The 24,652-nt window shown below is 28.5% G+C and overlaps 2 protein-coding genes across 2 annotated transcripts in view; one reads left to right on the top strand and one right to left on the bottom strand.

Annotated features, from left to right (window-relative positions):
• The window catches only part of LOC123302479 (MLX-interacting protein), a 55,696-nt gene extending 47,178 nt beyond the window's left edge, over positions 1-8,518 (bottom strand). The window contains exon 1 of the mRNA XM_044885414.1: positions 7,847-8,518. Within this exon, the coding sequence (XP_044741349.1) occupies positions 7,847-8,256 (410 nt within the window). The 5' untranslated portion in view covers positions 8,257-8,518. The remainder of the gene's footprint in view (positions 1-7,846) is intronic.
• A 3,856-nt stretch (positions 8,519-12,374) lies between these two features.
• LOC123290879 (ribosomal protein S6 kinase beta-2) lies at positions 12,375-24,029 on the top strand. Its single transcript, XM_044871234.1, has 9 exons — positions 12,375-12,486; positions 12,666-12,761; positions 12,905-12,945; positions 19,279-19,537; positions 20,410-20,543; positions 21,310-21,841; positions 21,915-22,025; positions 22,261-22,596; positions 23,588-24,029. The coding sequence occupies exons 1-8, from the start codon at positions 12,463-12,465 to the stop codon at positions 22,582-22,584; spliced, it is 1,521 nt and encodes a 506-aa protein (XP_044727169.1). The 5' UTR covers positions 12,375-12,462; the 3' UTR covers positions 22,585-22,596; positions 23,588-24,029.
• The last annotated feature ends 623 nt before the right edge of the window (positions 24,030-24,652 follow it).

Here is a 24,652-nt window from a genome sequence, read left to right as displayed (position 1 = left end):
AAATTGTAAATTTTGAAATGAATTTTTACATAACAGTTTTTTATTAAGATTCCATATTTTGTCTCAATATTTTTAGCTAAGAACTAAAAAAAAGCTTTTAAAAAAAAGTTACACATTGGGGACAAACTCAAGAAGGAAAGCCAAGCTGGACGACGGAATTGAGAGGTTGGGCCAGCATAGGGCAACCCAACCTTGTTATTAAGTCTTGGTTTGCAAACACTAAACCAAGCCTTGACCAAGTCTAATAAACTTGTCTTAATTCATATTTATGTTTTTGCAGTTATGGTAAAAGAAAGAATGGCCCTGAGAGTCTAACTTACCAACAAACAAATGCATTTTCCACCCTGGTTTTGTCATAATAACCATAAGATTATTATTGGAGTCGATTCATTTTGGAAAAAAATTTTCTTTTTACTTGCACCCAGGCTTGTTGAAAATTGTTATACAGATTGTATATTGCATATAAATAACAGTTATGACTGTCAGTCAATTAGGTGTTAGAACAGGATTGGTCAGTCAGCCCTTATGTATGTCCAATAGATAAATAAAATTCATTTATGATTGCCGTTGTATTTAAGGTAGTTCCTCCGCGACAGTCCAGTCAAAAAGTTTTGGACTAATACTATCATTCAGCGCATTAACTGTGCTATGACTACTATGACTATACCATATATTATTTTCACAAGACTGTAGTTCCTCACTACTGTATCTCCTATACGTATAAACACACACACTATGATATATACCTTTACCATTAGTCTTTATATCCTCTCCACAAAAAATCATCGCTAAAACGAGTTACTTATTTAAGTTTTTTATCGAAACTATATGGTAAATAATTTTTATTTTTTTTTATATATTTTCTAAATATAGTATTCTACATTATATTAGTTTTTCATAGAGATGGTGAACGTCATTCATTGATAAATAAATAAAATATTTGTAAATTTGTGTATTTTTATACGCTTCTCCCATGTACACGTACAAATTGCGTCACTTTTAATTGCTAATATCTCATGTATGACATGGTAAATCATCTTCTAATTTTAACAGCATGTGTATTATGAATTAAATATTTTATATTCTGAGTTTTGAGAAATTCTTGAAATATCACTTTCGTGTAGGTACTACCTTAAATGAATTTATAAAAGCTAAAAATTGCTTAAAGATTGTATATGGCATATACATAACAGTTATGACAGTAAGTGAGTTAAATGTTAGAAATCTCATTTATTCATTGTACATACATAAGGGCCGACGGACCAGAACTGTTATAATATTTAACTGACTGACTGTCATAACTGTTATTTATAAGCAATATACAACCAGTATAACAATTTTTATATTTAATAAATCCATTTAAATACGACGGCAATCCTAACAAAATCTTATTTATTTATTGGACATACATAAGGGCTGACCGACCAGATCTGTTCTAACATCTATTTATATGCAATATACAATCGAATGGAATCGTTATTTATATGCAATATACAATCTGTTTAACAATTTTCATCTTTAGTAAATTCATTTTAATATCACGGAAATTATAACCGTTTTGATAGCATATATCTGACCCATGTTCTATCGTTAGCTTGACTGACCGCAGTGTGTGTGTTTACACAACTACTATAACCTGCCCTCAAATGATCATCTTTAGTAAATTCAACGAATTTTTTTTGACCTGACTCTTAATCCGCAAGCTTGGCTTAATAATTAACAAACAAGCCCTCACAAAATTGAATCAATATTGGTCTGATTGTTATTTCCACTATGGGAAAGGTTTGTGAAATCATTTGCAGTATTTTAGGTTTAACTCATATTAAATATTCATGACAAACTATGTAATGTATGTACTGTATGTAGTCATAAGTAATTTAAAATAAAGTATTGTTTCTTATTGATATTGAAAAATTTCATTCAATTATTTTTAAATGAAAAATATACACATATTTTAATTTATTATTTACATAAAAATATATTTATTTATACGTATATAACCAACTATTATTGTTTAAAAGGAATTAAAAATCATTTAAAAATTACTTGTCACTTTTAATCTTTGACTTATTTGGTTATTCTTTTTTTAGTTTTAGTCTTTTATATATCATTTTCATTCCTTTCAAGTTTGACTCATACACGAAAATATGTACAACTGTTTTTATACCATGCATATATGAAATATACATAGTATATTAGGTTTAGTCCCAAGTTTGTAACGCTTAAAAATAATGATGCTAGGAAAAAAATTTTGTCATAGGTGTTCATAGAATCACCTAATTAGTCCATTTCCGGCTGTCCGTCCGTCCGTCCGCCTGTGGACACGATAACTCAAAAACGAAAAAAGATATCGAGCTGAAATTTTTACAGCGTACTCAGGACGTAAAAAGTGAGGTCAAGTTCGTAAATGAGCATCATAGGTCAATTGGGTCTTGGGTCCGTAGGACCAATCTTATAAATCGTTAGAGATAGAACAAAAGTTTAAATGTAAAAAATGTTTTTTATCAAAAATTAAACAACTTTTGTTTGAAACTTTTTTTCGTAAACATCACTGTTTACCCGTGAGGGCGCCAATTAGGCGGAAATTTTATAATATGTGTACAAACTATACACTAAATGTCGGTCGGTAATGCAGAAACCTATAAAGTCATTTACATATGTACTATACTTTATTAGTTATGTATGTGTCACATGTTTGTATGTGTAATGTGATAAAGAAATCAACACTGACTATGCATGGTATTTCAACAATTAACTCAGTCAATTGTTTGTTTTCACTTGTTCTTTTTTTAGTTTTAGTCTTTTATATATCATTTTCATTCCTTTCAAGTTTGACTCATAGACGAAAATATGTACAACTGTTTTTCTTTATATGTCGTGTACATTCATTACCTATCCACACTTAAAAATTAAATACCTGTTAGATAAAAATTAGTTATATTCGTTGGACTAAAGTTACAGATTCCGTATGGTTTTTGTATTTATTATATGTATATATGTGTATACCCTGTATACAGAATGTTCGATTTACATCTAGGCATATAAATGTCACGAGTATGACGAGAGTACATGCGTTAAGCAATGCATCTAAGTAAGAGGTATTATAGCTGTTATATGAAATTGTAAAAGTGACTTGTATCATGGCTTATCTGTTGTAGTTAATCTATTCAACTAAGAAACTCCTACTCTCCAAGCGTCTTACAACTATCTCAACGCATATCGAAGCTTCAACAAATGTATATAATACCTCTCACTTAGATGCATTGCTTAACGCATGTAATCTCGTCATACTCGTGATATTTATATGCCTAGATGTAACTTGAACATTCTGTATATGTATATCAAGCTATTATTAAGTTTAGTCCCAAGTTTGTAACGCTTAAAAATAATCATGCTACGAACAAAATTTTGTTACAGGTGTTCATAAAATCACCTAATTAGTCCATTTCCGGTTGTCCGCTCGGGATGTAAAAAGTGAAACTAAATGAGCAACATAGGTCAATTAGGTTTTGAGTCCGTAGTACCCATCTTGTAAGCCGTTAGAGATAGAACAAAAGTTAAAATGAAAAAAATGTTGCTTATAAAAAAATTAACAACTTTTGTTTGAAACATTTTTTCGTAAACGTCACTGTTTATCCGCAAGGGCACAAGATAGGATAAAATTTGGTGTTCATTTTCTCCAAAACTATAAAAGATAGAGTTGAAAATTTGCAGGTAGAATTAACTAGTGGTCTTGTGAAAAATTTTCGAAAAACGAAAAAAAAAATTCTAGAAAATATTTTCAAAAATTTTCGAAATTGTCAAAAACCAAATAAATGGCTCCTGAAAATCCGTCATAATTGTGTTGGTCTGTTAAACTTTTCTAATTTTTAAAAAAAATAATGAAAGCACTGATATTCAACACTTTCTATACAGGGTATTTCAACAATTAACTCAGTCAATTGTTTGTTTTCACTTGTTTAATTAAATTGTGCTTTATTTGGACGCATAGATATTGAAGTTTTGTTGTCAACAAAATATCTTGAAAATATGATTTGCTATCTTGAAAATATGATCCTCGCTAATAAATTTTTATGGGAACCGGTGGAAAATGTTTGTCCGGACACTTACTGTTTATTTTGAAACAATTATTGTATTTTATATTTTGGACGATATTAAGCTTTTTTTGTTCTTTGATATTTTTTACCTAACCTCACCGTTTTGAGAAATAAGCATTTGAAAAAAAAAATGCGGGTTTTCGCCGAAAACTTGTTTGAAAAAATTTCTCTCATCACGAGACTAAAGGTGATATTCGGCTCTATATGGTATATGTCGTTAAATTTATTTGTCGAAAATACAAAAATTTATTTGTTAAATTTTATTGATAAGAATTATTAATTAATTTTAATAATAAGTTTAATAAATGCAAATGCATTATTGCAAGTAACTTTTTTTATTATTTATTATACCATGTATATATGAAATATACATAGTAGTAAGTTTAGTACCAAGTTTGTAACGCTTAAAAATATTGATGCTAAGAAAAAAATGTTGATATATGTGTTCATAAAATCATCTAATTAGTCCATTTCCGGCTGTCTGTCCGTCTGTCTGTCTGTCAACACGATAACTCAAGAACGAAAAGAGATATCAAGCTAAAATTATAGCGTGCTTAGGACGTAAAAAGTGAGGTCGAGTTTGTAAATGAGCAACATGGGTCAACTGGGTCTTGGGTCTGTAGAACCCATCTTGTAAACGGCTAGAGATAGAACAAAAGTTTAAATGTAAAATATGTTCCTTATAAAAAAACAAACAACTTTTGTTTGAAACATATTTTCGTAAGCATCACTGTTCACCCGCGAGGGCGCAAAATAGGCGCAAATTGTATAGTAGATATTATGTGGTAATATCAGATTTACTCACGCGTTCTGCACGTTTGTCAAATATTTCGCGCGTGAAATATTCTTTAATTTACTGAGTATGTATTAGATTAAGCGAATAAATTAATTTTAGAACAAAAAATATTCAAATTATCCTGTAAATATTTATTGAATTAATTTGTTGTATATTAAAAATGACTATTTTATATAGAAAACAAACACACTTATAGGTTATGTACCAATAAGAATACTTTCAATTAAAATTAGAATATAAACAAGTGAAAACAAACAATTGACTGAGTTAATTGTTGAAATACCATGTATAGACTGTGTTGATTACACTGTCACATTATACTCTAAATCTCTCATCACGAGACCAATGAAGTAATGATTATTGAACGGTTGACGGGAGTGCAGACGGTTTAAGCCTCAAAGACGTATTGCATCTTGATTTTAATATATACTTCACGGTAGTCTTTCATGTAAAAAATATGAACACTTTCCACTTTTTTCGCTAAGAAAACCATCGCAGACTGGCCTCCAATGTCCATGCCATTTTGAAATTTTTTATTGTGATTTTCAAATGTTTAATAGACTAAATTGTACCAAGGAGTGATCTGATAGCAATTAAATTGTTGAGCATTCTGTTGAGGTGATGTATTTGTAATATTTTATAAAGATAAATATTTTGATGGTAAATTGAAGGTTTTTATTAATCAAAAATGTAGATTTCAAACAGAAGTAAATCGAATGAGTTTCTATAAAAATTATTATAACCATTCTAAAATAAAAATAATATAGGTACCAAAAAAACGAATTTAAGTAGATCCATTAAAAAGATTCCAGTTTCCTTTTTTGAAAGAAAAAAAAAACTTTAACTAATTTTATGGGAATAAAATTAGTTTGTTATATCTTTACACAGTGATGATTGGCATTCCAACCAACACCCATAACTCAAAAAGGTCTGTATTTGGATCGTCGTGTTCATTGAGACTTTTGATCAGAATGTCAAGATCTACAAAATCTCGCAATATGGGCAAATTTGACTCCGATTTAATTTCCTTAAGATAAGAGCGGGGTGTTTTGGAGATTGAGCCACACATTCCGGATGGACCTAAAAGTTCCTATAATACAAGAATTTCCGTTCCCGTTCACATATAATATTGTAATAAATATACATCAAAAATTATTGTTGAGCTTAGCCTAACAACTTTTTCAGAAAAACTATTATAGTTGGGGCAAATAATAGTAACTACATTTTTATAGAGCGGCAAACTTAAAATTGAATGATCTAGCCGTTTTTCACGTGTACACAGCGATTTACATTCAATGTTTAAAAAAAAGTTTAATTATATAAATTCAAAATTGTAATTTTAAAACAATGAACCCGAATACCTGTATGAGTATAAATATACCTATTTTATTTAGAGACAAAAAACGAATCTTAGAAAAATGAAACGCCAAAGAAGTTCTATCTCGTTATTAACAAAAAAAAAAAAAAAAACAAGCGAGAATAAACAATGCCTGAGTTTATTGTTGAAATGCTCTGTACCTATAGACAATGTACCGGGCGTTTATGTCAAATAAAATTATGAGCTTCTGCCCTTTTATTCGAAATTTCGAAAAATTTTCTACCTGCCCCCTCCCTTTGTATTATTATACTTGAAGCTACATACAAATTTTCAACCTTCTATTTTGTAGTTTTGGAGAAAATGGAAACTTATGTTGTAGCCTGTAATTTACACCCTCTCGGGTAAATAAAGATGTTTACGAAAAAATGTTTCAAACATAAGTTATTTATTTCATGAGGAACATTTTTTATACTTAAACTTTATCTTTTACAGTTTACAAGATCGAATTGATCTATGTTGCTCATTTACGAAATGAAACTCAGTTTTTACTTCCGGAGTACGTAAAAAAATTTCAGCTCGATATCTCTTTTCGTTTTTGAGTTATCGTGTTTCACAGACAGACAAATAGGCAAGAGTTACAAATTTGAGACTAAATTTAATATACCTTGATATATATTTCGTATATATAGGGTATAAAAAAACAAACTAATTAGATGATTAATTGATTTATTTATTCATTCATTTGGTTTGTTTTTTATTATGTCAAAGAATTGTAATTAAATACAAAAAATTTTCGCGAAAATTACTAAATTATAAATTCAAAAGGTAAGCATTCCATAGACAGGCAAAAACTGGAGGGTTAGTCTCGCTTAAGATTGTTGAGAAAAGTACATTCATCTAAAGAATTTCACAGTCAATTAATCATTACAATATTACTAACTTTTGATAACTTTTGTACTAGTATTAATAAAAAAATTAAATTATCTTAGAAACTGAGTACATGATTTATCTTAGAAACTGAGTACAAGATTTGTTTGTCTGGTACAGTTCTTAGGAAGTATTTCATAAATATATTGGTGTTTTTGTAATATTATCATTTATGATAATCGAGATAAAGATGTTTTAATCAAGGTAATCACCATCGTGTAAATATGACGTAATGTAATAAACTTGCCGCGAATAAATACTAACGTTGACATTTTAAACGTAAAAAAGATTTTAACAAAACAAATAGGTACGATTGACTTCAAACTTGTCCAATATTTTCATTACAATAAAGTTTTTAAAAATCTGTCATGTTAAATTTTCCTCTCAATAACCTTAAAAGATTTCAAACAGAGCTAACTATATATTACATAACATAAAGATATGTTGAACACATTTTTTAAATGAGATGTACAAATGAAGAGTAATGACAAATGATTAACCATTTAGAGAACTTTAAAATATTACAATTTATTTTTGTAAACATGCAATGAAATTTAATTCATTAAACAGTTACATGAAATAAAATTGTGGGTGGAGAGGTGTGTTTATAACACGAACCAATCAAATAAAATACAAAATTACAGGTACCTAAAGTACTCTTTTTTTGTTTAAAGTATACAAATAAACAAATCGAAAGGGTTTACCAACCTGTATGCCAATGACATGCATTGAAATAATTTTGTAAGACTTGTCTCAATTGAAAGTTCATTTTTATTTGACCGATCATGTACGTTTGCATTAATAAAAGCTTGTGCATTGATTCCAGCTGGTGTGACACCAACTATTGTTAATTTGCCACTGATTTGCTCAGCATCCGGTACAGGTACAGCTAACTCATCTTCATCATCTTGTTCTTCAGCTTCAAAATGTGAGACCATAAAATGACCTGAATGTATTGTCTCTTTTTCCGATTTAATCGGTGGTTTAATAATGCTATTTGAACTAATCGACATAGTGCTGTTAATATTACCAAGCATATTGCTTGTTAAATTATTTGTTGTATTGTCCGTGTTCGATATTAAAGGCACTTTACGGTACACTAATTCACCGCACTGCATTTTTTATTTATTTCAATATTCACTTAACGTAGTTTTACTGTACTATGTTCTTTATATACTTTTTTTGATAACACAACATTCAACTGTTTTATAAATGTTCTATTGTTTGTTCAATACGCAATTTCCAATTAGTAGCGAGTATTGACGCCATATTATTCAGGTTATGCTCTTATCAGCTGATCATTTTTTACTTTTTTTCGATTTTTGTCACAATAATATTAAAATGTATTAGCACTTGTAACAAGTACATTTAGTAACACATCTCACAATCACAGCAAGTGTATAAATGTACTACAAAAAAGTATAATAAATACATGATACATTTCAATATAACAGTATTGGACTGCGCAGTTTATTTTGAAAACGTCACATATGTGATACAATTATTAATATAGTTCAATTTTTTTAATGTGAATGCTACGTATGCATTTTTTAAAATTTACTTTTAAGTTAATATGTCGCTTACGTTACACGCTATCAGCACCATTGAACAGATGGAATATGGATTGGTTGATAAGTTTTTAAAAACACAATGAAAATCATCCAAAGACTTTTCTCTTCAGGCAAAAATTTTGACAGATATAAGTTCCCGAAAACAATGAATTATTGAACACTGAATCTGAAGATCATTAAAACCAGAGAATATATCGGTAAAATTAAAAGATTTGATAACAATCTTTTTACTTGATCAAAGTTTTATTTCATTTCTTCAAGCATATTTTCTCATTAAAAAAGTGTAGCAGGATCTTTGAAATTTTAACTCCAATTCTTAGTTTCCCATAACCTAGAAAACAAGTTCTGAGGGTACAATGATATTTAATTTCTTTAAAAAACAACAAATGGTATCTAATCAAGTTTTCAAAATACAGAAAAAGTATAAAGAAAATTATAGCTTCTGAAGAATATTATAGCTATTAGATTAAATAATACCGATTTATTTTTAAGCGAAGAATTTTAGCGACATCTTCTCTTTTAAAACTCAACCAGATAAGACTTTTAATTAAGAATATAATTTTTAGAGATTGCATTTGGTTTTCAAGGTACCGAAACCTAAAAATGAAAATTTTGCGATCTGCGAAATATCACAAAATGAATTTTAATTTTCAAACCCAGAAGCTTGGATTGCTCCGTAACATCAGCCGTATTCATCTGGGTGCCGATCGATCCCCTCAAACCGAATAACAATATTTTTGTTTTAGCTTGATTAAGTCTGATACTATTTATGTGACAGTATTTATCTAGTGTTGTGATGGTTTAAACAAGCTTATGCCAAATTGGAATGTGAAAAGGAATTCGAACAATTTAAAATACTTGTGTAATTAGCATTCATGAAAAACTTATTTTCACTACTAATTAGTGAAAGCTCATTCACACATAGTACAAACAGAATTATTACTATATAACATTACATGTGAAGAGTGTACTTAGAATGTTTTAACGGTTGCATTTTTATGACATATTCTACTACAGTCAAAGTCCGTTTTAACTGCAAAAAGTTAAAGTTATGTTGGATAGAAATAGGCTGTGTTATGTTGGGTTGTATTACATTCGTTTTTGTAGGTTGGGTTGGTTTTTGGGATTTAAGTTCTAAAGTAGTTTTGACTGGTCAAAACTTTTTGACCGGTATACGCATCACATGATTGAAAATTTCAATGCGATATAATGTACAAACCATATAACTTTATACGAAATTATTTCCGTAGAATATATACAATTCTATGATTATTTCAAAGGTCTAATCGCCTTATTTGAAATGCCTATTCTATAGCATAATTATGGAATAGGAACTTCAAAATAGTTAAATTTTGAGAAGTCATTCTTAGTGAAAACGCCTCTAGTTGAAAATGCGTTAGCAAAGTGAAAGTACATAGATCTAATTTAAATCGTAAAAATTTGAATGTATACAATTAATTTCTCTTTTTTTAAAGTAATTTTTAAGGTGAGGGTTAAAGGAGTTACAGTTTTACTCATGGTTTTACTGTAGTAAAGGGTTAGAAATAATTTTGATAAGGTTTTAGGTTGGGTTTTTTAGTATGTTTATTAAAAAGAAGTCGTAAACTATTTTAAACTAATTAATTTGTTCACTTTTAGTTATCTTGGTATGTATTGCGAAAAAAAATTTAATTTGAAAGAACTATTATAAAATTTTATTTAAAAAAATTTTTGAAAAATGATACACTCCCCTAATAACAGAAATTTGTATAAGTATTGACATCTATTTGTACAGATACGAAGTTCTTCATGCGATAATAAGTTAGTTAATTTATTAACAAAAATGTTTTAAGTGAAAAAATAAGAAAAAGTTTAGAAACAAATTAGATTTTTCCCTTTTTTACTAAAATTATCATCAGTTTTTTTTTAATAATGCCTTTCGATGGTATTTTAATTTTATTAACATATTAGGATTTTTAGAAAACGATATTTAAAACAACCTTCACGAGTAATTATAGGTTGGCTTCTACAAACTTTAATTCCGATGTTGAGTTTTTACTTTCGTTAACGAAAATAATAACTACTAATAAAATTTTTTTTAAAAAGTATAGAAACGGTATTAATTTCATTGGTCAAATTTTTCGACTGTTATTAGTAGACTTTGAAATACGAATATGCTTAAGCCTAATAAAAATACACAGTGTCGCAGAAGTAAGGTATCTCTGTGTCAAACAAAATGCACTTGTTTTACCATTCAGTATGTGAATTACATGTAATTTTATAGTTATTAGAATGGTTATATTAGAATGGTTTAAGTTTTACGCTCATTTTTACTTTAGATACTTACAGATTTTTGTATTATTAAAAAATTTTCATTGAGCTTGTAATGAGCTGGTATAAACTGTGTAAAAATACATAGAAGAAAGGTACTTGTTTATAAATGTCTTTAATAAAAATTTTTATAAAATGGGGTGGGAAGGTAATTAAAATTGCAAAGACGAATAAAGAGAATTAAAATTGTTTTCGGGATTTTAATGTAAAACTTTAATATTATCACTTTGTGTAAGCAATCAGCAATCTCCGCTTTTTTTTTTTTTTTTTTTTTTTGTGACGCGGAAGTAATAATTGCATTCAAAAGTGCTGTACCTATTATGAAGTTTCATTTTCTTTTTTAAATTGTTACATTTACTCAAATAGTTTGGAAGTTGCGAATTCCTATTGACATAGAATAAAGTTAGAGTAAAATTTTAGATTTACCCATAAAAACCCAATTATATTCGCCATCATCTCGGATGAATCGATAAATGTTAAGTTCTTTGCAATAATTCAGTGATCATTTTAAGCTACATATATTTAAGAACAGCAGTGGACAAAATCTCCCTAGGGTCCCTGAAATCTATAAATAGAGACATTTTTTTAGGCTTCTTTACTCAAATTGGGGGCCCCTATTTCGTGGGCCAAGTGGACAACGGCTCCTTTGCCACCCCTTAAATCTGCCACTGAACAGCAGTATTACAACAAAAAGTCACTCAAATCAGAAAAAAGTCAAAATGTCTAAGCCTATCTCCATTTCTCAAACAGAACAAGCAGTATGAATGAATTTATTCTATAATTCATCTAGGGCTGTCAAATACTGGAGGTTCCCTTTTTTAGAAGAATAAATTTATTATGAATTAAATTTTTTTTTATTCTCGACAATTTTTATGCAATATTATCACAGTATTAAATTAAAAAATATGATTATAAAACAATAAATAAATGTAATTAACTCTAGTTTTTAGAAAAGCATGCCTTTTTACATACGTCAATTATTTTTTATATAAAATAAAATTAATTTTTATTTATAAGAGATTAATATTTTTCTTATAAAAATGACCAAACAACCGAAGACCGGAGAGCCGCCTCGAAACCTGGGGACTCTGTTCCAAAAATGAAGATTTAGCAGCTCTAAATCCGTCGAATTGAATGGGAATCAGCTACTCTTATAATAAAAATGTGCATATTTGTTGGCTAAGACACACTATATATCTAGCATTTAACAAATAATAATGTTTATTTTTTAATCATGATTTCATAAACGGAAATATCAAAAATCGATTTCATTCGGCTTTCGTTTTTTTAATCAGTTTTAAGCATTCATATTTCCTTTTTTTTGGATAAATAATCAATCGCATGCTAATCACATATGTAGTTGTTCTGTCATACGAGCCACCTCAGTTCTGTAATTGAACGCACCCAATTTGATCGTGTAACCATAACCCCATTCCCATACTAATGTACCAGGTGGACAGTGGAGAAGTGAGTAATTTTTCGAGAAATTAACACAAATCAAAGTTGTCGCATTTATTCATGTTATAATTTTTGATCTAAATATTGCTACTAACGAAAAGTGTTGTTTAGAGTGCATTTAGTGTCTACGTGCAAATAAAAATAATTTATTTTTTAATTCAAATGTGTTTTTGATTGTTTTGTAATAGAAAATGGCAGGTGCAGGTGTTTTTGAAATCGATCTTGGAGATGTTGAAATTCAAAGACAATCTGATGATTCCGATGATGCCTTAGATATTGGAGAGGTAATTGACTAAATAAAATTTGATTAATTTACTTTAAAAACTCAATTTCAATATTTTGAAATGTTTATATAATTAATATTTTTTTAAATGCATTTTTAAGTGAAGTTTTCATTTTGTATTTTTATGAATTTTATCAATTTTAGGGTGATTATGATGGAGCACCCAACGTAAATGCAATTATGCGGTAAGTAAATTTTATTTTAATGACTTATTCTTGATTATTTTAATATTTAAGTAGAATTTTCATTTTAAATATGTTTTGTTTTGTTTCATAATTGTACACGTGTGTATGTCTGATGTAAGAAAGTCTATGTCTGCTTGTCATCCTCAATTGTAACTTTCATAAATTTTTACACAATTTTTTTTTTATTTCATAAAAATATTTTAATTAATTGATAAAAGTTGTGTTTCCCAATTTTTATTTCTATTACAATCTATTTGTTATATATTCTATATTTGTATACCCTTTTGATATAGATTTCGAGATATAAAAAGAGAAAAAAAATTCCGAAAGTTTTATTTTATTTTTGTCTGTGTAAATTTTGTGTTGAATTTTCACAGTTCAATCACATATGTATAAACAAAGGGTGTAAACAAATGCATGTCATTATTCTAAGAAAGTTGTTCATTTTGTTTTTGTAACAAACATGAGTCATTTTTTCTCAAATTATTTTTGTTGAATTTTTATGTCTTCTATTTAATTTATTATTATTTTTTATATAGACATGCTACTCGAACATGATTTAATAGATAGAATATTGATACTTATTACCAATGTCATATGTTTCAGTGACCCTACACTAATATTCAAAGTTTTAATAAACATTAAATAAAAGTTATTAAGACTTTTTAATAGTTACTTACGTTATTGTAATAATGGTTTTTTTTTTTTTAAATAAATGTGACTGACTACTTTTTTACCATGTCTGTTATTTGGTTATATTAAAAAAAATTTTGCCTATTTTATTTTCACTTAATAACGTCGAAAATACTTATTAATGTCCTTTATTCGCAAGTTAGCTGTTTGCAATTTTATACCTTGTATATATGAAAAATGTATCAAGAAGTATATACTAATTTTAGTCCCAAGTTTGTAACGCTTAGAAATATTGACGTCCGTGATCACGATAACTCAAAAACGAAAAGAGATATCAAGCTGAATTTTTATAGCGTAGCGAGCAACATAGGTCAATTTGGTATTGTGTCTGTAGGACCCAAATTTTAAATCGTTAGAGATAGAACAAATGTTGAATTCAAAAAAATGTTCCTTATACAAAAATAAACAACTTTTGCTTGAAACATCAATGTTTACCCGTGAGGTAGCAAATTAGGACAAAACTATAAAAGATAGAGATTTGAAAATTTGCAGGTAGCTCCAACTAGCGATCTTCTGAAAAAAAAAATAGAAAATACTTTCGAAAACGAAAACAAATGGCGGCCGAAAAGCCGGTATAATTGTGTTGGTTTTTTAAACTCTTCTAATTTATTAAATTAATGCAAGCACTGACATTCAACATTTTTTATACAGGATATTTCAACAATTATCTCAGTCAATTGTTTGTTTTCACATATTAATATACATATTATACACTGTTCTATTTTAAAATTGATATTTTATTTAGGTAATTTTCTTAGGATTAATTTGAAAAATTAATATTCAATTAAAAAGAAAATTGTAGAAAGGAGAACTCGTTTTTCCTAAAATATAAAAATGATTGTTTTTATCTTCACCATTTATTATTTTGATCAAACTGATCAACAGGTTGGGTTTTTTGAGCTTTCGTTTCTATTATAATAATATTTTTCATGAGTCAGAGTATCTTTGTGTATTACTCTAAATCTTAAAACTTTGATATTTTGAAAACAATTGTTATTTATTAAAAAAGTCTACTCTTGGTTTTCGTCTAAATTTGTAAAGTTCTAACAGACTGCATCATCAAAATTCAAGTATAGTGCAGTTAATGAATGTAAAATCAGTACCATCTCACCAAGTTTTTTGGCCATGAACCGATTTTGATGTTTAACATTTCGTTTTGTTCGTAATTGCATTTAGAAAAAGGTCCCTAAATTTATTTGCGAGCCTTCCCCTCCCCCTTTTCGGAAATTAAACTGTTGTGTGCCAGAGTTTCCGAAACATATTAAAAGTTTTAAATAAGGATAAAAATACCAATCTGGGGGATTTTGGGTCGTTGAATTCGAATCTCCGATAATATAATACAGAATTAAAATAAATATATTAGGAAAAAGATATTGTCCTGGGGGTTTTTGAAGTCGCTAAATCAAAATCTGACCATGAAAAATTGGAAAATTCAAAATGGCGAAAGGAAAATTCCAATTTTTGGTTACTGGAGATCAAGAAAATATTATTCTAGAGGTTTTCGAAGTAGCTGAATATTAATCAGAATTTAAAAAGTGTGAAAAACCGCAATAGTAACCGGAAATTTAAGTTTTTAGATAAATATACCCATTTTTGCTGATAAATTTTCAAATACAAAAAAATTTTCAAAGTGGATAATCACAAAATGGCAACAGGAAAGTTCAATTTTTTGCTATAAACGCCCTTTCGACTCCTGATAATATAAAACGCGATTAAAACAAATATATTAAGAAAATAATATTGCCTTGGAGGGTTTTCGACGTTGATGAATCCAAATCTGAACTTGAAAAATTTGACTGTTCAAAATATGTTTTATGGCGAAAAACTTAATTTTCCGGGTATTTTGAATTTTCACATATTTTAAGTATAGATTTGGATCCAGCGATCACGGAAACTCTGAAGGTAGAATTATATTTGTGATGTATCCATTTTTTTTTTTTTTTTGGTATTATTGGCAAAAATGAGTATTTGTGTCTAAAAACTGAACCATTGTGGGTTTTCAAATTTTTAAGTTCAGATTAATATTCAGCGACTTCGAAAACTCCCAGAATAATATTATTTTCTAGGCATATTTGTTTTAATCTAGTAACTAAAAATATAATTTTTCCGGCCGCCATTTTTAATTTTCTTATTTTTTGTGGCCAGATTCGGATTCAGCGACTTTGAAAATCTCCACAATATCATTTTATTGATATATCTGCTTTAATTTAGTAGCTAAAAATGGAATTTTCCGTCCGCCATTTTTTATGATCAAATTCGAATTCAGCTACCCCAAAAGATTTTTATTCAGATTGGTATTTTCCTTATCATTTATTATTTTTAATATGTTTCGTTGTTTTGGGAACTCTGGGGCATACAAATTAAATTTCCGAAAAAGAGGAGAGGAAGGCTCACAAAGTAACTTAGGAACTTTTTCTAAATGCAAATTACAAACAAAACGAAATGTTAAATATCAAAATCAGTTCATGATCAATAAACTTAGCGTTAAATACAGTCATTAACTGCACTAGTAGTAAAATTATTATAAATAAATATTATCATACACTTACTTTTCAAGGAACCATATTAATGTAATTTCAAAATAAACAAAATAAAATTTAATTATTTGATTATTTTAACATGTATTTCTGAGCAAAAAAAAAAAAAAACCGCATGAATTTACTGAATTTACATATATATTCTATGTTAGTCCGTGCGTTTTTTGTGACATAGTGTGCACATAAAAGGTGAAAGTATTGTAATTGGTAAAATAATCCGGTTAATATCTAATTATCAGAAAATAGTCATCAGTGACAAAAAAAAAATTCAGGGCACTTTGAATTCGAAGTACACATACAAGGTTCGGTGATTTTCGATAAATTTTAAAACTTGTAAAAGTTAAGAGGAAACTTAAAAAAGTGAAAACAATTTACTAAATTATTGAAATACCCTGCATAGAAAGTGTTGAAAGTCAGTGCTTGCATTAATTTTTTATAATAATATCAAAACAATTATGACCATTTATTTGATTTTCGAAAGTATTTTCTATAATTTTTTTCGTTTTTCGAGAATATTGAGAAGGCCACTAGTTGAAGCTGCCTGTAAATTTTCAACTTCCTATCTTAGTTTTGGAGAAAATGGATTCGTGGACTACATGTATGCCATACACGTACCTCACTTAGAAAGGTAATGGGGGTGAAGTATATTTTTTAAATGGAACAAAGGGTCGAATAATGGCTCATTTAAAAGGTTTTTTTTATGACATATGCAACGGTTTTGAAAAAATTATTTTAAGTACAATAGAGTCTCGATAATCAGGACTCAATAAAAACCAGGGGTGTTTCGATTATTGAGTTTGTATGGAAAAATTCATCAATACATCGCTCCCGCCTGTCTATCTCTAATCTCTTTGTATGCTTAGATCTTAAAACTACGCAATGGATGCGGTTTTTTCTAATAGATAGAGTGATGAAAATTCAAGAGAAAAGTTTTTATGTATAATATATACCTCAAATAGTAGAGAAAGCCGGAATAAATAATCAAATATTTTCAAATATACCCAAATGGGGTATAAAATAATAGAGCATGATAAGTCGTTACAAAACTGTAATCCCTACGCAAGAGGATATGGGGAGAGGAGTGAAAATAAGGATGTTGCTCAGCAAAGCTAGTTATAAATAAAATAATAAAATATTGCAATTGGAATGAATGTATTTAAGCGAGACTCTACACATGGCATTAAACAAGTGTTGTTGTGCTGCTATTGTGTTTTTCATATTAGATGTATGTTATAACTCATAAATGATATTAAATGTTTTTCCCTAAAGCTAAGACTTCACTCAAAATTTTCAAGAAATTCTAAACGATAATTACAAGTATTTAAATTCTAATTCATATTTGAACTGCGACTTACGTAACTCTTCTTTTGAATCCGACTTGCACTTGACCGATTATTTAAATTTTCATTCAATAATCCCGTTTTTTAGTTTACTTATAATTTTTGAAATTATTAATTTTACCAAAATCCTTGAAATCCCCGAAGTGAGCATCCTTGGTTTAAATTTTAATTACGTCATTCTTCCACTATATTAAAACTTCTCTTCTTCATGAATTGTTATGTTAAAGCGTTACATAAACGAAACATAAAAATATTTAGCTACTTATGTATATCTATCGAATGTAATGTACAGGATGTCTACTTAAATTGACTACATATGAAAAACTTTTTTTATTATAAGGTTTACGAAAAAAAATTATTATTTATAAAAATCTCTGCTTTCAAAAATATTAATATTCAGCTATTCACTTTTGACATCGAATGTACGGGTTGCTACAAATTGAAAACGTTCGATAGGAATGTTAATGGTCGTTTAGAAATGTATACTAGTTAGAACATATAATTTTGTGAAAAAACAATAACATGTATGGAACGCGGTGGATACGTTAACCAAAATTTAAAATTATATTTATCAATTAATCACACTTGTATGACCTATATAAAAAAAATTCATATCAATTCCCTGTGCCCTTCTTTGGGTAAAGATACTAACTTTGATAGATAGTTAATTTCTCATAAACTGTTTATAGAATCGATATGCATTTTTCACAAAAAGAAGCATGATTTTCCAAATATTGGGCATTTACCTTCCATTGAGCCCCGTGAAAATAGCACCCCCAAATACGAATTGTAATAAAATGCTGATTGGATTCGTTTGTCATCATTTGTCCACCCTCTAATTGAAAGTTATGGCACAATTAAAAATTTTAACATCAGCACCCCCAGGTGCAAATTTTCATAAAATGCAGATGCCATTCGTTTTAAAATTATTTGTCCACCCTTCAATTTTAAGTTATGAGCAAATTCAAATTTTCTTCAGAATCCCCAAACGCAAATGTTTACAAAGTATAGATGTCATTCGTTTGGCAACGGTTTTTCCACATTTTTTCACCCAAAATTATTGTTTGCCAACCCGTCAAAATAAAGTTATGTAAAAATTAAAATTTTTCTCCACTTATAAAATGTTCGCAATTCATAAAAATGTAAATGGTAAGCTTTTGTAAAGACAGAATTTTTCTTATATTGGAATTCAGGATAAATTTATACAATTAACTAATGAGACTTTTCAAGCTAGCCTGAATCTCACTTGACCAAGTTGGAATAGTTGTCACATTAGAGTTAATTGTTCAAGTTTAGCTTGAATTCATTACAATATTTAAAAAATCCTACCAATAATGTTACAAAAGCTTTCCAACCATTCACATTTGTTTATAAATTGTCATGGAATTGTGAATTTTTTATAAGTGGAGTAAAATTTTATTTTTGTCATAACTTTATTTTGACTGGTTGGCATACAACAATTTTGGGTAGACAAACGTGGGCAAACCGTTTCCAAACGAATGAAATCTGTATTTTGTAAAAATTCACATTGGGGGGCGCTGGTTCACTAAAGTTCAATGTGATTTTAATTTGAATGAATTTCTAAGAAATCAGAGACAATGTCTACATGATACCTACAGTTAAAATGTATACGGGCATCGATTTAACGCAAGCTTGACCTTTTTTTATCGATAGTACTGTTATAAAGATTTAGCGTCCATTTGTCCAGTATTATTTAGTAGAGAAAAATTAGAATTAACATTAATTTTTCTTTTTTTTTTTAGTGGCGATGATTTGGAAACAGTTGAAGTATCACAATACAATAATGTAAACCCAAATATGCGTGTTGGCCCACCAGATTTCGAATTATGTAAAGTATTAGGTCGAGGTGGTTATGGTAAAGTCTTCCAAGTTAGAAAATTAACAGGAAAAGATAGTGGTCGTGTATTTGCAATGAAAGTATTACGTAAAGCTGCAATTGTACGTAACCAAAAAGATACCGCACACACGCGTGCAGAACGAAATATATTAGAAGCTGTAAAGGTAAATATTGTTTAAGAATATTATTACAATAGAGTTTTAATCAGTTAAAAACCACAGATTATAAGAAAAAAATTGATTTGAAAATTTTGGTTGAATAATAAGATAATATTATCTAAATTTAAAGATAAGAGTAACTTGATTATTTTTGAAATATTTTTTGTTATTCCTTGAATTATTTATTTATTTTGCGTTTTATTGAAATTATATTATTATTCAATTATACGACGAATTTGTTATCACGCTAACGTGTTTTTTTTTTTAATCCCATCATGTTAGAAACAGTCAATTGAGACATACTTTATTAGAAAATTTTAGTTTTTAAAATTTCGGTTCCAAATTAAAAAAAAAAAAAATATTTATAATTAATTGCTCTGGCCGTCTACCCTGTCTCTATTAATAAGCTTTTAGAATCAAAACCAAATCCAAAATCTTCAATCTACAAAAATTATAACCTCTCTCCAACCTTTGCAAAGTAAATAATTAGAAATTTGAAAAAAATCTAAGATAGTTAGTAATATTTCATAAACACTTTTAATGAAATTATTACGAAACTGATACGTTAATTTGGCATAGGCTAGGCATTTTTAAAGATTTTTGAGTGGAACTGGAAGAGGGAGATCTTTGTCTAGTAAATGAGTTGATCAAGTTGTTATTACTATTATGTGTTGAACTCGATTAACTCAACCTAAAACGTATTTAATTACTCACCTCAATATTAAACAGTATTTAAACTTTATTCAAATTAAGATGAGCATTTCTGTGGGATGTATATCCCTTAAGGGGATATATTTTAACAAAATGCAGTATTTAAACTGGATATTACGCTTTATGGAATTTTAATGCAAATTTATAGTTATAAATTTTCTTTTCAGCACCCATTTGTCGTAGAATTAGTATACGCTTTTCAAACAAATGGAAAATTATATTTAATATTAGATTATTTAAGTGGTGGAGAATTATTTATGCATTTGGAACGTGAGGGAATATTTATGGAAGACGTAGCTTGGTGAGATAAATTATAACTACTTCCCTCTTAAACTAAATGAACTGATAATGTAAATATAATCAAAGAGTATTGAAGTATCCTCAAAGTATTTTTAAAGTATTAAATTAAATTTCACCATTGATATGGTTTCCATATGAGAGAGACTTTCGCGAGCTACTCTGCAGTGTGTTAATTTATCCCCTACTATTCTGAACGATACGCTTTCTCTTAAGTCTCTCGTAGCTATTTTCTTGTGGTAATACTTGCAAGATCTTTCGTGTGTTTCCATAATTAATTAATTGTTTTATTTTTATTTACTATAGTCACGGTTTGACTATACTTCCTTGTCTTTCTCCGTGCAGGTTCTGAAGCACGGGAAATATATTACATGTATTACCATCGAAGTAATAACTAGAAATTGTGCAATCGAAGGAAGAGAAGAAAAATAAAATTGAAAGATCAGTAAAGAAAAAAAAAAGAGTTTTGCGTGTTGTAATAATTAGGGTAGCACTGTTGATTTTAGAGTGAAAAGCTCGCGTTTTAACGTACCTAACGTTTAATTCTCAAGAATGTACTGTGATATCTTAGAGAAAAACTTTCTAGATACTCGCGAAACCAATACAATAAGTTAAAGATACGTTTTATAAATTTTTGTATTTCGTAATGGAAATTTCATAAATTCCTTATTGGAAGCACTTTAAAAGTATAATGCAATTATCAGTTCAATTAGCACTGAGGTATGCGAATATAATCTGAAAAGTATATTGATAAAAATAAAATATTTCAGCTTTTATTTAGCTGAAATAACATTAGCTATTGGTCATTTACATCGTCAAGGCATTATATACAGAGATTTAAAACCAGAAAATATATTATTGGATGCACAAGGCCATATCAAATTAACTGATTTTGGTCTATGTAAAGAACATATTTTAGATGGTAGTGTAACGCATACATTCTGTGGAACAATTGAGTATATGGCACCAGAAATATTAAAACGTACTGGACATGGTAAAGCGGTTGATTGGTGGTCATTAGGTGCATTGCTATTTGATATGGTCACAGGCACACCACCGTTTACGGCGGAATGTCGTAAACGAACAATTGATAAAATATTAAGACATAAATTAAATATGCCACCATTTTTAACTCAAGATGCGCGGGATTTAATACGTCGATTATTAAAAAGACATCCAGAATCACGTTTAGGTTCTGGACCGGCTGATGCTGAAGAAATTAAAGCACATCCATTCTTTAAAACAATGGATTGGGATGATGTATTAAATAGGAAATATGAACCACCATTTAAACCTTTACTAGTAAGTTTATTTTAAATAATTCGAATTTGATTTGGATATTCAATATTTTTTCTTAAATATATTTTTCAAACAGAAATCAGAAGATGATGTGTCACAATTTGATTCAAAGTTTACAAAAGAAACGCCATTTGATTCACCTGTACAAGATTCTCAATTAAGTGAAAGTGTCATGAATTTATTTGAAGTGAGTATAATCTTTCGAATATCAACCTAATTATTTTGGATTTACAAATCATTCTGCTAGCCAAAAGAATTAGATAAATGTTTCATTTTTGATTAGTAATAAATGAAAAGTATATTGTTTATGTTTTATTCAAAAAATAAGTATAAAAATATGTCAATTCTAAAAAAAAAAAAAGTTTCCTCTAAAAAATATTGAGAATTTCGAAACTTACGAAAGTACGTTTGTAATTTTATAGGGTTTTACATATGTTGCACCGTCCGTCCTTTTGGAACATTATCAACCTCGATCACCACGTCGATACTCACAAACAATGGCGAACGGTGGATCAATACCAAATGGTGCACCGCGAGCACTATCACCAAGGCGTACATTTTCTAAACAGAATATAGTTGCTGCAGGTTTTCAAACCCCTGGTGCGAGTAATCAACCAGGTCCTTCTAGTAATAACATTGTAGGATTTCATAATCAACCTGTACCATCGGGTGCTACACATTTTAATACGGGACGACCAGGATTCCAAGAGGAAATGATGGAAGTTCAAAGTGTGCCTCCTGTATAGTAAATATTATAGGTGAGTGTTATTTATATAATTGAGAGATTATGAATGATTCTTAAATATACGCTGTCTCGATACCCCAACATTTTTTGACATTCAATTCTAAAATTTCCTTTAAACAAATTAGGAACACTTTATAATTGTGTAGAGAATCTCTTATGTGCAAGTAGTTAAAAAAGATGGTTTGGCAATACCTATATATAGTTATCCTATTCTACTTGTGAAAATTAGAAAATGTATTGGAAAACGTTTTTTATTAATAATTCTCGCAAACACTGCGATCCTCTACATTCCGGAGTTAATTGGATTACACAGTTCAGTCTACCATAGGTTTACATAAATAAAAAGACCAACGATTGAAATATTGAAAGTTTTTTAGAAATCTAAGCACCTATCAGCAGAAATATCAATCAAAAAGAATATCATCTTTACCATAAACTCCCGCTTGCGAAAAATTTCTGTGCCTTAACCCATCAGTGCAGACATGCGGTCTAAGGAGTGAATGATAGAAAATCGTCAGCCGCAGTGGTAAGCCGGTGGAATTCATCATCATTTTTACAAGTGACGTCACAGTCCTCAATCTGTTTATTATACTTGCATATCTCCTCTTCAATTAATAGGTAGAATAGTGAAATACCGTGAAGTGTCTTAAGATATTTTTATTCATTTAATTAGTTTTGTGACTTGTATTATTATTCGTCTTGCCAAGAACGAATAGTAATTTTAAATAAATGTCATTGGAAAAGTATGGCATCTTTTTGAATTTTGTGAATGGCAGAAGGAACACAAATAATTACAAACAAATTAGTCTTTTGCAAAAATAAATATTATTTTCCTTTCAATAGTTACATAGCTCGACCTATTATCGGGTCGCGATATTGTAAGTTTCCAAACAAACAAATGTCACTGATGAATATTTAAGAATATCATTCGTAATTTCTCACCAATCTCAAAAAAAAAAAATTATTAGGATAAAAGTTTTTAACATTAAGAAATTTTCTTTCAGATCAAATTTATTCAACCTTTAGCGTTAAAACAATAATATTATTATAATACTTTAGTAATTGAAATACATTTATACGAACACAAACACTAAGTGAAATCGATGTTCGTATATTTGTTGTTTTTCTTTTTATTTATGTAAAACGCCAACCAACCTTGCTCCCTTTATTATTTGATTGCCGTCGTTACAAAAAAGTTATATAGTTATTCGTGTGAGTACGTATTTATTTAAATAAAATCTTTTATATACCTATAAAAATAGTGTTGTGTTTCGGCCTATTGTAAGATGATTTTCATCCGATTTAATTACAAAAAAAAAAAAATATATAATAATAATAATAATAAAAATATAAATGCGTACTCGTTCAGTGTGTATCATCGCAACATACCAAACAACAATATGATTATAAACAAATCAATAATCAGTCCAATAGTTTTCCATTTATAATGAAAATAATAGCGTTGTTTTTTTTTTAAATTGTACATTTTTAAATCGCTCTTACAATAACAAGTTTGTACCTTCATTTTTAATCTTTACATTTTTCAATTAGTTTTAAGTTGTATTTTTTATTTTATTTTATTTTATTTTAGTCTATATTCAAGCATAATAATTAACAATGTACTAACTTTATTTTTAATTCGGATGCTGGTTCATAATTCATAATTTTAAAATATTAAAATTCTATGAACAAAAAATTTTTAATGGAAAATATTTATATGTTTTAATTAAAAATATTATTGAAATTTGTTACTTTTTAAAATTCTTATTTGATGTATTACACTGTCAAAAAAGTACTGGAAAACAATTCTTAATCATTAATATATATTTTGCTGCTTTCAAAATAAGATTCCATTCGAAACAAAATACTTAAATACTTTGTTACAATTTTATTCAGCTTCTTGAACAAATTGTGCATCACACAAGAGTTTGCAGAGCATTAATTCTGATTTCGAGAGTTATTTCAAATCTGTCGAATATGGTGTATTATCTGTGGTTGTTGCGACACTTCATCACTCAAAAGAAAGTCTTCTGAAATTTCAGGCAAACTGTTTATCTAATCAACAAATC

Source organism: Chrysoperla carnea, chromosome 1 (assembly GCF_905475395.1).
Source record: "Chrysoperla carnea chromosome 1, inChrCarn1.1, whole genome shotgun sequence".
Lineage (NCBI taxonomy): Eukaryota > Metazoa > Arthropoda > Insecta > Neuroptera > Chrysopidae > Chrysoperla > Chrysoperla carnea.
This window is presented reverse-complemented; position numbering and strand designations above follow the sequence as displayed.

Bases quoted from the DNA above. Each gene is read 5' to 3' on its own strand.
- LOC123290879 (XM_044871234.1), top strand. From the start codon at position 12,463: ATGTACCAGGTGGACAGTGGAGAA. The intron at 12,946-19,278 runs GTAAGTAAATTT...TTTTTTTTTTAG, and splicing joins AACGTAAATGCAATTATGCG to TGGCGATGATTTGGAAACAG. The intron at 20,544-21,309 runs GTGAGATAAATT...AAAATATTTCAG, and splicing joins TTTATGGAAGACGTAGCTTG to CTTTTATTTAGCTGAAATAA.